General features: G+C 37.9%; 1 protein-coding gene across 1 annotated transcript; it reads right to left on the bottom strand.

Moving 5' to 3' along the window:
• Positions 1-6,373: 6,373 nt before the first annotated feature.
• On the bottom strand, positions 6,374-13,435 carry LOC114141454 (uncharacterized). The gene is made up of 8 exons (XM_028011995.1): positions 13,095-13,435; positions 11,738-11,842; positions 10,302-10,578; positions 9,027-9,050; positions 7,810-7,854; positions 7,598-7,707; positions 7,384-7,471; positions 6,374-7,162 (listed from the first exon to the last, which is right to left on the bottom strand). The coding sequence occupies exons 2-7, from the start codon at positions 11,831-11,833 to the stop codon at positions 7,412-7,414; spliced, it is 612 nt and encodes a 203-aa protein (XP_027867796.1). The 5' UTR covers positions 11,834-11,842; positions 13,095-13,435; the 3' UTR covers positions 6,374-7,162; positions 7,384-7,411.
• Positions 13,436-15,584: the final 2,149 nt, after the last annotated feature.

Genomic DNA, 15,584 nt, shown 5'->3' with positions numbered 1-15,584 from the left:
TATCCGTTCCTAAACTCACGGACTTGTGGGGGGGAAGGGAGAGACGTTAGTCTGCTGTGCTCCTCCCCCCCCAACCCAAAGTCTGTTTAGACTTAGACTGACTTTATTGTCATTTTCATGCACAGGGTGAATACAGAACGAAATTTCGTTGCATTCGGCTCAGGACAATGTTTTGAGCTTCCAATGTTGTGAGGTTACTCCAGAATAAAAATAAAATACAGTATAAAATATAAAGTGCAGGACTGACAGTAAAAAGGATTTTACTGTTTAATTATCTTCTACGTGTCCTTTACGTCTCAGGACCTGTAACCATGTAATAAATAAATAAATACACAAATAAAATAAAAATAATTTCCTAACCATGAACCATTTGGGCCTACAGAGACGGTACAAGTGAGCAATAGCCTACAGAATAATATAGAAGGGAAACAAAACGATTACAATATGACAGACTGAAGGATTTAATTAAATAATATTAGAAATACATTTAGTTTTCTGAAACAAATTAAATCACTTTGTGAATTTGAATCCAAATATTTAAAACTATTTATGAATCGAATCAGGATGAAAATGTTACTCATTTTATTCTCTCTTGATTAATCATCACATTTCTAGTTGAATATAAACAAAAAAATTATCTAAACATCAGACAAATGATTTTTTTTGTTTGCCTCTGCAGGAACTTCATAAGATCAACTAAGATTATTTGTTAAGTTTAATCTTTACTCCTTTGTCCAGAGTTTTACAACCTCAGGCTCCAACATTTAGATTCTATAGGAACCAACTAATATTTTTGATATTGATGTAATAACACATCCAGGTTTTAGCAGTTATTTTTTCATTAAATAATTTCACTTCTATTCTCTCTCTGAATTTCCACAGTTGAAAGATACTAAAAGTACCAGTGTCATTTCTTTATATCAGTTTTCTTCTTATATGTTATGTTTAGTAGTTTAAAGGAAGCAAGACACAAACCACAGTTTGGAATGATAGAAATGATTAATTATAAACGAACAAGCCTAGGCAGCGACAACACAAGGAAAAACGTAAAGTGTTCATTTGTAGGCAGGCAAAACTTGAGACACAGTAACAATAATGAAGCAAGAAACAAACGTACATTTTGTCAAATGTCATCAAAATCCTCAACAATAATCATCATTAACTAATATATGAATCAATGTAAGTTACTAATAATCAAATACAATTCTAAAAGATTTTTAACCTTGATTTAAAGCTGCAGTTTGTAACTTTTATTTTAAAAAAGTATATTTTGTTTACATATTTGTTGAAACTATCCTGACAGTATGTAATGAGAAAAAATGATTTCTCCTCTGCCTTTTCCCACTGCTGATTAGAAACAACCAATCAGAGCGAGGAGGAGGCAGATAAACGGTTTTCCTGTAACGGTCTGTTGTTTCTCTGCCATTAGCACATTTAGCAGCAAGTGCATGAGGATGATTGACAGTGGTAAGACCCTTCTCCTGGATCATTAAAGCTACGACTGCTTGTATTTTAATCTACCATTATGGACTTGCATCAGGAAATAAAAGTGTTATTTTTTTAATGATTTAACATTTTTAAAAACATGAATACAAAATATTGCTGCACTTTGACGTGTATGGAGATAATTTAGGCCTTATCCTGCCAACATAAAAAGCTATAAAGATGTTTTCAGAATTGGCACAGTGAGATCTTGTAAAGCTGTGCAACCTTAACCAGGTGCATGAACTGAACAGAAATGACCCAAGAAAAGAGATTTCTGTTGTTCAGTTTTTCTCTGATTTAAGTTTGAAAGTTTCTTAAAGCAGTGATGTCAACTTTCAATATTTTTATTTGATCTTACTTTGATAATAATTACAACAAATTCTCTTTTTATTTAACTCGTTTGTTTTTTCATTATATGCTTTATTTACAAGCCTAAACCTGAAAAGCTGTTTGAGTTCATGAGCACTTGAGCAATTTGATGGTATTGTAAAAAATATTCTTATGTAAAAGATTATTTTATTTAGAGGAATAACATACAAAAAATACAATTTACCACCTAAAAAAATAGAAATCTAGATTGCACAAGAAATTGCAATAGGTGCATTAGGTTTTGCCATTCTGTCCATTTTAGTTTTTAATTATTTCAATACCTATTGTAGGGGAAATATTTCATCATGCAGGCACTGTTCTAAAGGTGAAAAATTGCAAAACTAGGAAGTTGTGCTAAACGGTTTGACTCTCCGCAGAAATAAGAACGAAAGAGGAGAGAGCAAAACACATTATTCAGACAGCCAACCTGAATCAGTGACAATAAACGGAGCAAATACTTTGCCACAAGACTTCACATTTTTAAACTTGTTTGATTTGACTGATAGTTAAAGGTAATTTAGTCATTTCTCTTCTTGCAGTGGGACTGAGTTTTTGTCATCCACAGAAACTTTGAAACTGGAAGAACAAACGACTCCGTGGTTCTGCAGGTACATGTTTGATTCTGTTCCGGACTCCACGTGCAGGCAAAGCATAAAGCAGAATTGGAAACGTTCCAGAAGGGTGGAGTCAAAATATAATCCCCGTTCCTCTCTGTAAAACTACAAAAATGTGAGCAGAGAGAGAAAATTGAGCTGTGCACTGTGGAAACCCCGTGACCGCCTCCATCACACTGCTAACATCTCACTTCTGGATAAGAATCAGAATCAGAATGTTTTATTGTTATTGTAACGGAGCATTATAAAATTCACTTTAGTGCAGCCCATCCAAAGAAGACAATAAACAGGCAAAATAAAATAAGGCTGACAGGATGCAGGCATCGAAGCCACTGCACTTTATTTCTGAGGAAGATGAAAGGACAACAGCACAGTGTTGTATAAAGTACTGAAATCTCAGAGTCAAGTAAAAGTACAAGTACCTCTCCAAAATATGACTTTGGTAAAAGTCCAAGTCACTGACTGAAATGTTACTTGAGTTAAAGTCTTAAAGTATCTGAAACTTCTTGTACTTAAGTATGGAAATTACTGTAAAAATGGATGTACTCAAGTAATGTAATGAAAAGTAAAACAAAGCAAATGCAGTTTGAATGACATTTTTTATATTTTGGTAAACTTGTCAAATACACTTAAAATAATGTACACAACCAAGTGCAGGCAAAATTAAACCTGCTAATAGATATACCTGCAGGCATCATTTAGTTAAGAAAATTAGGTGCTTTACCTATAGCACAAGGTTAACTTAACCTGCTTTACAACTGAACCAGCTTCTTAGTAAACCCTCCAGGACAGAAAATACAAAGTTTTTGTAAGCCTTAAGTTTTCCCTTCAAGTAAGGTCAGTGCTGAAAATGAGAAAAATAAATAGTACAGAAAATGCGGCCAACATGAAGAAAAAGAGCTGTTACGATTACTCTACTTCACAAATCAGTGAATCAGTCAATGCTACAGTAAGTAGGTGGTGCACACAACTGGTCGTTATGCAAAAGAAAAAAAGAATTGGGAGGGAAATGCAGCTTATTGGCATCTGTAAACCTGGTTTTGAACTTGCATGCCTTTCCTATATTCGTTAAATTTAGTCTAAATTGCTATCGCTATGGCTTCTGTCCCCCTTGAACAGAGGAGTCTAGGTAGCCTGCTACAGTCAACATTAGGCCTAAGCTAAATACACCACGTATGGAACTGAAACAATGCCAAACAAAGTTCATTTATGGTCAACGTTTCACAATACAGCAGTGTCTAGTGACCAAACTATAGTTACTGAAACAGGAGGATTATAACCATTTCATAAGACGTTACCTCGATGTGTTTCTTCAAGTTGGACGGGGAGTTTTTGTAAGATAGAATTTCCACATCTTTGGGCAGGAATAACATAAACTGCATGCAGTACGACGAATCTTTAACACCCATGAAAGCGTGTATTGTGTTTAAATAAGACCATGGGCTCTCATCACCAGCTGGTGGTTCCCCTGGAGCCGTGTCCAACGTAGTTGCAGTCGTTGTGGTCTCCGTCTCCTCCTCCATGTGGCTGCTGCTGATTGCGAGACTTGCTTTGTGTTTAATGGGAGAAGCGAAACAGGTGTATCCTATTGGTGGTGATGAACAAGCCCAGGCAAGTAGGCTACGGACTTTGTTCGGTAGCCTGCTTGCTACTTGCTAATCAGTAGGTGGGGTCTGTTGTTGCGCAACCCCCCCCCCCCCCCTCCTTTCTGTCTCTACTCTCTCACTCTCGTACTTCCTCTTCTGAGAGGGGAGATGTGCTACCAGCTCTCCGTCTAACGGGTCCGTTGAGTTTCCTAAATCTGCTGGGATTTACCCTGTCCAGAACTGAAGTAAACTCTGTTTAAGCTGGTTTCGAGAAACGATTCGCCTGGTTATCTGACGGCCTACATCCAGGTGTCCCACCCTTCTTCCCCCTGTGAATTAGCCAGACTGAGCAGCCTACAGCCAACTAGTTTCACAGAGCACACCTGTTAACGGTCGCTCGTTCTCTATTTTGCAACTTGCATTTGTTATTGAACCAGGTAGGTTTTAGTGACTCGGTCGAGTCCCAAGGATGTTGTTTTAAATATGGGCTACCAGCAACCTAAAAACATTTTCCACCTCTTCCTCTCCAGAATCAAACATCACAGCTATTTTACAACCATCAAAGAACTTTAAGGTGACTCATTAACTGAATGTCCACAACATCTTTTAGATTTTCTTTATGCTAAATATTTTATTAGTAAGGCATTTTTGCAAGGGTCAGTACAGGTTAATTCAGTAGCAGAAATAATCAAATAAGTAAAATCAATCATCTAGTCTATCTTTCCCTACTGCTGATACTGAGAACTAAAAAAGGAACCTTAGAGAGAGACGGACGGAGTTTGGCGTTTCGAACCCCAGACCTGGCTTGATGATGAAGAAGGTGTGGCAGCAGGAGGAAGATGTTGATCGGCGAAGGCCAGGATCTCCGCAGGTCCGATGAGCTTCTTCTCCGCATGGATGCTGAGGTCACACAGGACTTGGTGCTGGCAGGAAAAAAGGCACCAGTTCTTCTTCCTTGTCTTTGTCTTCATCTTTGTCTTTGGGGTCTGAACCCAGCCGATGAGAGAAGTGCGATTCGAAGCCACAGATTGTGGGCCAGACGGGTTGGTCTCCATGTGCAGGACAGTCTTCGGCTCTGTGGCCCCGGCTCTTCTTCAGCTGCAGAGTTCTTTGTCCATCTCGATCTTGGCTCGAAGCTGCCCAGAGGATCCAACGAACGGTTCCTCTTTTGCACCCACCTTATATAGGGTTCATCTGTCTGCTTAGACAGATGATCTCATATCCGTCACTGTCTTAAGAGACATCATGTCATGATGTCTGTGCCAATGTCTCAGGGCTGCTCAACCTCCTGTTTCCATATAAGGTGCTGATCATCTCTGCTCTCCTGTTAGTTCCCCTTTTTCCCTTCCTTTCACCTTTCACCTACCATCTACCTCCAACATATCAGTGATGTTTAATTGCAGTTTTACAACCTTTTACACCATTTCAAGTTCAATGTCAAAATCACATTTATATCACATTTATTTTCTTTAGCTTCTCTGATTTAGCATTCATTTATAATTTTATAACCATAACTTATTAGTTACTCTTATTATGATCTTAATGTGAGTTATTACAGATGTTTTTCTGAAAAGAAACCAAGAATAATCTATTATTCTAATTATTTGATACCAAAGTTACATTTGCTTGTTTTTCTTATAAGTGTTCCCACAAATATAAGTGTAAGTATTATTACAAGTAAATCAATATTAATATAAGTATTTTACTTTGAATCTTATCAAATTACTCAAAATGTTTAGATTTCATTCTTTAAAACTTTCATGCTTTAAACTAAGAAATAGTCTCAGCTATTTTTATAAATCTGCAGGCTGGAAACTTCCTCTTTTTCCAGGAAACCTGCTTTTCCTGTTTAATGACTCTCTCTGACTGACTATGATTTCTTATGATTAGATAGAAAAAAGTAGAATTAAAGCAAAGTTTGCATGTGACAAAAACAACACACACAACCAGATTTATTTTATTGACACTTAAGTCTACTGCTGGGCCTTGATGTCACTTGAGTGATTCATTTTAAAGATAACTTTATTTATTATTACTGTTAAACTAAAATCTCCAGCATGGGGAAGTGGGATGAGCTCGGATTTTCTTGACAGGTCAAAACACTTTGTTTATCTCTCTCGCTTTTTTGTAACGAGTAACTAAACCACACATTGAAATGTATCGGAGTAAAAGTACGCAATTAGCAATATTTGCAATAAATACAGTTGAAACAGGAACCAGTTAATTTCCCCAATAATCTCAATAAGAATAAATTATAGTATAATTCACTTGGACAATATAAATTAGGGTTGGCCCAATTTGTCAGCGGTGATTTCCTTCATTTTGGGAGACGAGTGATCGGCCGATTTTCATATATGAAGCTGATCCGATCCACCTCAGCAGAGGTCAAAGCGTCAGCCGCTGTGTCTTCTGCTCTGCAGTGCGAGGCTGGACCGTTAGCCCCGCCCACCAAGTCATGTCTGCACGTTTGCAGTTAACAACACAGCAACAATTCAGACAAAACAAAAATAATAATAAAAAGATATTAGCCAAGATCAGAAATAGCAGGTCAGGCTTTTTAAAAATCTGTGATCGGCCAGAAAAGTGCAATCGGTGCAGCCCTAATATAAAATAGCTACAGTGAAAAGAGCAAGAGAAAAAAAAAGAAACTTTAGAAAGTGCTTGTCTTAATGAGCATTAAAAAAAGACTTTGGATGTTTGTGTACTGTATATATATTATATATTTTATCTAAATCATATTGCATTATGTATTTTTAGTAAAAACCCTAAAAATAAATCATGTTCACAGTTTGACCCTTGACCTCAGACTCTGAGTTCACGTACAGACCACAATGCTGTCAGTCATTTCACCAAAGAGTCTTCATCATCCCTGTTACTGGAGTATAAAAAACTATTCAAGATTTTAAAAAAGCAACATTTGCTTTGGCACGGTGAGGATGGCGAAGGGAGGAGACTGGTTAACCCACCTTCTGATGGCTCAGCTTAATTTACATATCACTGGGTAAAACACGCAAACAGTGAGCAAAGTCTTCAGTGTATGATAAAAAAAACATTAGAAAAGTAGAAAGATGATGATGATGATGATGTCAACTAAAGACCTTCAGGCTCCTACAAACAAAACAGAAACATTCAGGGAATCATTGATGAAATATTCATCCTAATAGTCAACAAAATATGAAATAAAATCCAGTCTTCAGCTCCACTGTTTCAGAAAAAACGTTTTTAAAAAGTAAAAAAAGAAAAGTTACAGCCTGTCTGAATGAACAGGTTCTTCCCTCTGAAACTATTAGCTGCTTGCAGCAACTTCAGTCCAAGAAAGATAAACAAACAGGAAATAAACTTCCTGTAAGTGGTCGTTTAAACACCAGCTCCATTTTCTGGATCAGATGAGTTGGTGTTGGATCCATCAACTGGATTCTGAAGAACCAAAAGGTTCAGAGAAACAGAGATTAATGTTCAGCTGATCCTTCACCTCATGTCTGACGTTCAGACGAAGAGATCTGTTATTATAAGAGAAACTCTGAGACCAACTGAAACGCTCACCTGCTGGGATTTATGACATTTCCACACGATGATGATGATCATGATGATGAGGCCGAGGACGAGGACAGCGAATAAACAGGCTGTTGCAATTAAAGGACCTGCACTTCTTCCTGGGTGAAAGAGGAAACAGGATGCAAGTTTTTTCTCTTTAATAAAGTAGGAAATTAGTTGATGTCTAATTGTTTGAAACTAGGAAGGAAAACTAAACCTACCGTTTGTTTGAGTGGCATCTCTTTGAGGGCTAGGTTCAAAGAGGGCTGTAACAGAAAAAAAAACTGGGTTGTTTTTACAGAAGTATTTGTGATTTTATCCAGAAAGCAGGCGGATTATTTTAATCAAACTTTAGTTCTTCCTAAAAACATCCCAGAATTTCATCTGAAACACTTTAAGAAACGTAGAGATGCTGAAATCCACAAAATATTACAGTATTCATGTTTCTGTGAAATATTAGATTTAGGGTTGTTGTAAATGATTTTAGTAATCGAGTACTCTAAAAAAACAATAAAATAAATTATTGGTAAATACAAACATAACAGCAGTATTACTATAGGCTATCAATGTTGGCAAAGATTTTCATATTCATGCAGATCTACAATAACTTTTCTGTAGTTAAGAAAATTAACCTGTAACAATAATATAATAGCTCATTTTTAAAGTACATCTAGACAAAAATTATACAAAAATCTAAAAGTATGTTCAATCAATCAATAAAGAGGCAGGCTCACAAAGACATCAACAAACAATGTCTATACTCCAGTTTTTAGTTTATGTATTCATCTTCAGTCAGTTTAGGAGATGAACTCTCACTTTGGCTCCTTCATCACACAGAAGCACATCTACCAGCTCTGTGCCGCCACCAGGTGCTTTGCCAGCCATTTGTTGCGACCCGAATGGTGGTAAATTTATTTTCCGGTTCGTCTGTAAAGCATCAGCTGCAGCTGTGCTCAGATTATATCTGCATGCGTCTGCACATGTGTTAATACACACGCCGCGCTCTTCCTCACTGTTGGCTCTGAACCGACCACCAGGCAGCAGCTCTGGGAGGAGAGAGGCTGCCGTACTCCAGGCATCGAGCCAGATAATAAACGATGCTTATTGGTCCCCCAAAAACAATAAAAACCCAGATATTATTATTGATCAATGAAATTCCCCAGGACCGAACATGGAAATTAGACCTTATGCTGCTAACACTTAGCATTCATTACCAACTCACAGGCGGAAGTGAGAGAGCTGCACAACACAAATAATCACCTGACCAGAACAGGTGATTATTTAAACTGTTAAACAGTAAAACATAAGTTAACGAAGCTTCGAGGCAGACAATTAACCTCGAAGAATTTTAATAATTGAAGAACTCAAATCATTGGAGGAATTGTTACAGCCTTAATTAAATAATCCGATTTCATAAATAAAATGAGCAAATACTCACTGCTGGGTTTGGGTTGAGGGCAGTCTGGAACAGAAACACCAGGATTAGTTCAAACTGTTCTTTAAACCGTGGAGCAACAAGAGGCATCTAGGGTCAGGCTCTAGAGCGCCACCGATGTGGTCGAAAGGCAACTTCATTTCTTAACAGTGCACCTGAATAATATCAGAGCTCACCCCAGTTCAACCAGTAATTTGAAGGGAAAATAATTAAATACAAAAACATCCTCACTTTTCCCATAGTTTTGCTCAAAAACTGCATTTCCAGTCTGATCCATTCACACTGCTACACAAATTTCTATATTTGTGTCCCCAACCTGAGCACAGTGAGACTGATGTAAGCGCACAGGTTGTAGGTTCGAGTCCAGCTTCCTCCTGCCACATGTTGGTGCGCCCCTGGGCAAGGCACTTTACCCCAAACTGGCTACCAATCTGCGTAACGTTGTATAAATGTGTGTGTGTTTGTGAGTGCAAATGGGTGAATGTGACTCTAGTGTAAAACGGTTTGAGTTGTCAAAATGATTGGAAAAGTGTTATATAAGTTCAGTTCATTTACCATAACTCCATAACTCCTATCTGCTCTGAACGTTAAGAGGAGTTATGGAGTTACGATAACTTCTCTGAAGAACTCCTCTTAACGTCCTCAACGTTCACAACGTTAAGAGCTTTTAGACTTGACCTTTACGTTGGTGCAGTATTCGGTAAGAAGGAGCCCAGAGGGGTTATGTAGTGCTGGTGCAGGTGAACCTGCTCTGCCACAATAATTACCCCAAGTTTGAGACTTTACAATTGCAGTATGTAACTTATTTAAATATATATAAAATAAAATATATATTTGTACATATTTGTTAAAATTATCATCATGTAGCAACAGTATAATACAAGACTGATAATTCAAAATTGAGTTCCTCTGCCTTCTCCCAGTACTAAGGGCAGAAATACGCTGAGTCAGTCAGAAACCACCAATCAGAGGCAGGAGGAGAGTCTTAGTGCTGTCAATCATGCTCGTGTAGGTGCTGCTCACCCTTCCTCTTGCTCTCTGCTACACTACAGCTGGTTCACCACAACACAGTCTGCCAGGAATGCTAAGGCTATTTAGCATAGCCACTGATGACGGCAGATAAATGGTTTTCCCGTAACAGTAAGTTGATTCTAAATGTGCTAATGCTAATTCCCCGCCGCCAGTTCTTGTTAGCTTTAAAGTTTTTATTTTTTGATGGGTTTCAGTGTGAAATCTAGAAACATGTTCAAATATAAAAATGTTTGTGGATCTTCTTACCGGTCTTGTTGAAGCTGATGTCGCCATGTTGACCCTCGAATATCGGCTCCTCCCAGCTCGTCAGGTTGCATAAAACCATGACGACGGTTTCTGCTCCAACAGGGTTTTTGAGGCAAACAGAACATTTACGTTTTGAGGCGTAAACGGACGAGAAGTCGCAGGAAGCCAACGCTGAACCATTTCGGAGCCAGAAGTCTCCTGCAGTGCTATGCTTGTTGTACACCATATCGATGGATTCAGCCTCTGACAAAGGGCAGCTGAAGCAGATGTAGTTTGCCTGAACAACAAGAAACAACAAGTTTAAGTTAAAGACAAACAGAATTAAAGCTAAAAGCTCCTTCAGCTCTGGAACAAAAACGATGGTGAAAAAACTCAATCAGTGTCGAGATGAAAACAAACTGGAAACCGATTTTAAAAGACAACAATCAGACCTAAGATGTTAACTAAACTTTACACCTCTTAAATTTAACGTTAGACAATCTAAAATCTTTTAATTAATCTGCTGGAAACATTAAATAAAATTTAATACCATTGTCATTCTGAATAAACAGATAGTAAAATTCAGTTTATGCTGACATTTAACTGCGGCTTAGTTCATTTATGCATTGGGCCGGTGTTCTGTCTGTCGGTGCTACCCGTCTAAAACTGCTACCGTCATGTTTACAAACAGAAACTACAGCAGGTTGTTATTGTTATATATATTGGATAACATTATTCGAGTGACGGGACTGAAGTGGAAGCTTAGCAGTTATGGTTAGCTTAGCATTGGAACAATTTATATCCATGACAAAACCACAAGAATATCACTTCCTTCATCTGAATATCCTACCCGTTTAAAATGAAAAGCTGTAGATGTTTGACCTAATCCTTTATTAGAATATAATGCCTGTTAAAATATATTTGAAACAGATGTTTGTAAGAATAAAACAGCATCAGACAGGGGAAACGCGTTTTTATTGGAATTAAATTAAACACAGACTAATACAGATCACCGATGTGCGCATCACCACAGGGATTGATGGGTAGCACAGACAGTCAGAACACCGGCTCTAAATGCAGTCAGCACTGCATCATGTTTTCAGATCCACTGGCTGATGAATTAGTTAGGATTTAACAATGTGCAAAAAAATTATTTCTTTTTTTTTTTGCTTTGTTATTTTTAATACTCTATAGTTGTGTGTTAACATCTTCCAGTAACATAATTAATCAGTAATATTTTTACATTTCCCGTCACTGTAACACTGTTTAATATAAAAACATGGAGGCTGCCTGAATGAAAAGTTTGGACTGACATCAATTAACACAGATTATTAACCTGAAAACCTCCAGTGAGGGAACGGCTCTGTACTCTGTCTGCATACACTCAAACACAGCTACTCCTCTGCCGGTGCTGAAGGCTGTGTGGTTCTGTAGGATCTCTGAAGGTGTGTGCTCACCTTGCCCTCCAGGTTCTGGGAGCTGCTGACGCCTGAAACCAGAACAAAAACCACGACTAGAACCAGCAGATGGTAGAACTTCCTTTGGCACATCATGTCTGATCTCTGCAAAACAAATAAAAATACAAAGTTAAAGGTAAAACTTCACCCATTCAGTTCATGTCAGCAACTCTTGTGCTTTTAGACAAGGACAGAAACACCTAAATCTGATTTAGAGATTATATATAATATATCATAAACTCATATTACACCAGCTGCAACACCAACTGTCTTGATGCAGATCGTAAGACCGGGGTTCGGATTATTAAGTCGTTTTAAGTTACTAAGTTTTATTATTATTATTATTATTTAAAGTCGTTTCGAGTGACAAAAACGAGACGGGCGTATCCAGTTCGACGCTGTGTACTCTGAATGCAAACCCTAAAGCGTCTTTCTCTTCTCTTAAGAAAGCCTCATGTGGGAACCTTTAGTGGTTGCTCCTCGCTGTCTGGCTACACATACCAAATGTTGTGAGTACAGCAAATATAATATCAAAGTTAACTAAAAGACAGTTATTAGAATTGACCGAGGCTGTGAATCAAATGCAGACAATAGTGTGATGGTTTCGCTTAAAAAACCACAAGTTAACATGAAGAATTATATTTAATTAAGAGCGGAACGCAATCCAGACATCCAGACATCCAGACATCCAGACTCGGACTCTGGCTGTCCTGGCATGTTGTTTTAGTGAAGGCCACGCGGTGTTTGCCCACAAGATGGCGCAAGTTTCCATTAAATTACAGTAGGACCGAGTAATGGCACTTAGACTTCTGAAGGAGTGGCAGCTAGTGATGATGATGATGATGGTGGTGGACTCCACCCAAGTGGCACTCCAACCCATAAAACTGTACCTTGTATTTTGATGGAGTCAAAAAAAAGTACCGTCCCTTTCAGTGCTAACGTTTATTAAAGTTTGTTAACACTCTAACAAAAAGTTTTGTTAGCACCGAGGTTTATTAATCTCGTAATTAATAAACCTCGGTAGCCTCCCGCTAAACTTCGGGATTTTTGCAGTTATTTGGAGGCCCAGCAGAGCGGCACCGTGGAAGCAGGCGTTTTAAACCAAAAACCTTTTCTACAATAAGGACAAACTAAATCACCACATATTTTGGTTGCGTTTTTTTAACGGTATCTGTGGAATGAACAGATATATTTTTAATACTTATTCAACAACAAAATCTTTTTTTTTTACTTAATAAGAACCGATTTGGACAATAAAACATTTTGCGTTCTTACCATGATCTGCACCGAACAAGAAGATATTTTTGTTAATATTATGATCAGTGTCTAATTCAACTGGAATAAAACAGTAACTCACTGTGATCGTTGCGGACCCGCGTTAGGTGGCTGGCTGTCGGTATTAAAGGTGTCCTCATCTGGATGATTGGAGCGGAGGGAGTCGGTCTGGTCAGTAACGAAGCTCCGCCTCCCGTCGCTTCCGACTTCCATCGAGGTTATGTTCTGGTCGACAAAACCCAAAATGAGGCGCATAGTTCGATCCAATTCCTCCATTATCTCCAGAGAAAAATACATCGTCGGTGTCGCCAACACTTAATGCGCTCTTCTAGATAAAATAAACGTTAAGTCGTCAGTTATTCCAACATAAATCGTGACAGCAGACGAGGTTGTATCAACGTCTGCTGGCCGGCGGATGAATACTAACAATGTGTCGGCGCATGCGTCAAGCCCATAGACCAACACCAGTGTTGGTGCGTATTGATTTCAGCAAGTCACGTGACCGACACAGGAACTGTTTCGAAATGACGTTGCTGCTCCAAACTGTGTTTATAAGGAAGCGAACCTGTCAACAGGATGCATTTGCCAAAAAGATTCTTTATCTTTTATTGTACGGCATCAACTATGGAGCCTCAAGGCAAATGAAAGTTTTCCGCAGTGTGGGACCATTTTGATCTTACATCGGAAAACAAGTTTTCATTTCGTTGTTTCAAACGAAAGCCGGAGTACCCGGAGAGAACCCACGCATGCACAGGGAGAACATGCAAACTCCATGCAGAAAGACCCCGGCCGGGAATCGAACCCAGTGCTACCAACTGCGCCACTGTGCAGCCCCGGTTCTTTTCAGTTTGTACTTGATCTTTGTGAATCCAAATTCAGCTGAAATTCAGTCTTACTTTACTTTCATATTATGTTCTGCAGGTTAAGTGTCGCACATGTTTGACAGAAATGTCTTATTTAAATAAATTCACCTCCTCAATGCTGAGTCATTATAGGGCAAAGCATGAGAATGAAGTCGCAGATACACCTGGATAAACTCAGGTATGCAGCAATTCTACAAATTACTCAGTTGCTTTTTATAAATTATTTCATATGAATGTATTGTTTACTTAAGTTTTTTCTACAGCAGGAGAAGTTGTGTCAAAAAAAAACAGAACAGACTAAATTACAAAATGTTGGAAAAACTTATTTTTTTGAATGAAAATTTGTGGGGAAAAAAACAAAACAACAAAAAGTCCACCATCATCCTCATTCCAAACATGTTCACTTTCATTTTCATCGCTTGGTTCATATTCACATTATTTATTGACTGTATCGAAGAATATAAAATATATTTTGAATTTAACTGAAGATATGAAATAATACAATATATAATATACAATAAAATACAATGACTTAAATCTTATTGTATAGACTAGCCCAGTGGTTCTCAAACATTTTTCAGTGATGTACCCCCTTAAAAATATATTTTTAGTCAAGTACCCCCTGACATGGGCAAAACATTTTTGGAATTAAAAAGAGGTACAGTGCTGTAAAATCACTGTCTGATTTATTAAAGCCAAACAACTTATATCAGTGAACCTGACAAATACATCCATATTGCAAACATTGCATGGTTAAACAAAAAAGAAAAACAGAAGACGGTGACCACCAGGAAGGTATAAAACCAGTCAAACCGTTTTATTTTAAAGGATTTTGAAACTAAATACTGAATATAAAATTCAGTGCATGAACACACATTTATATTTTATTGAACTTTTTACAAAATAATTTTTCCCAAGACTTATTATGAGGAGCCTACTGATTTTTTAAAGATATTTTGAAAAGCTTCACGTACCCCCTGGGGTACGCGTACCCCCACTTGAGAATCACTGGACTAGGTCATCAAATCAGTCTGTGAACTTCGTTGCCTGTAGAGATTTTGAATGTCCAGCAGGTGTCAGTATTCAGTGACGCAGCATCGACGCAGTATCAATACAGTTTTGCTTTGGGTCGAAACGATACATGACGCCTCATTTACCTATCACTAATAAAAACAAAGATAAATTACAAGATTTCAAATTTCTTAACATTTTTTATTGACAAGTCAACTTTGTAAAAGTTCAAAAGATAATGTTTGTAGTTTGATTTATGTGTTACCATGGCTACAATTTGATGCTATGAGTTTAATTTTGTGTTTGAGCTTTGGATTGCTCTAATAACAAATGACCACTGATCACTTTTAAGCTTGGCCTGTTAAGCTTGGCCCCCTTTCCCATATTCCACCAATCTATATTGAAATTCATAAAGAGGGGCCCCTAAATCATATTCTGCTCAATTTTCGGCTAGCCTTGCGTGAATAAAACTACTGCACTGCATCCTTCTGCTGAACGCAAGAGACGAAAAGGGAGATTTAATTAATGTGTCACTATTTGGGGACCAGGCTTTTCCGTTTCCTGACGGTTTAGTTCATTGTCACAGACGTTTTTGGGTTGCATGGGACTGGTCGAGGATTAGGGCCAGTGAAAAAGAAAAGATCAGATTTTTTTTTCTCATGTTATTGACTTTGATCTGAAAGTCAAGTACAGAAAAA

Source organism: Xiphophorus couchianus, unplaced genomic scaffold, assembly GCF_001444195.1.
Source record: "Xiphophorus couchianus unplaced genomic scaffold, X_couchianus-1.0 Scaffold1000102, whole genome shotgun sequence".
NCBI lineage: Eukaryota > Metazoa > Chordata > Actinopteri > Cyprinodontiformes > Poeciliidae > Xiphophorus > Xiphophorus couchianus.
This window is presented reverse-complemented; position numbering and strand designations above follow the sequence as displayed.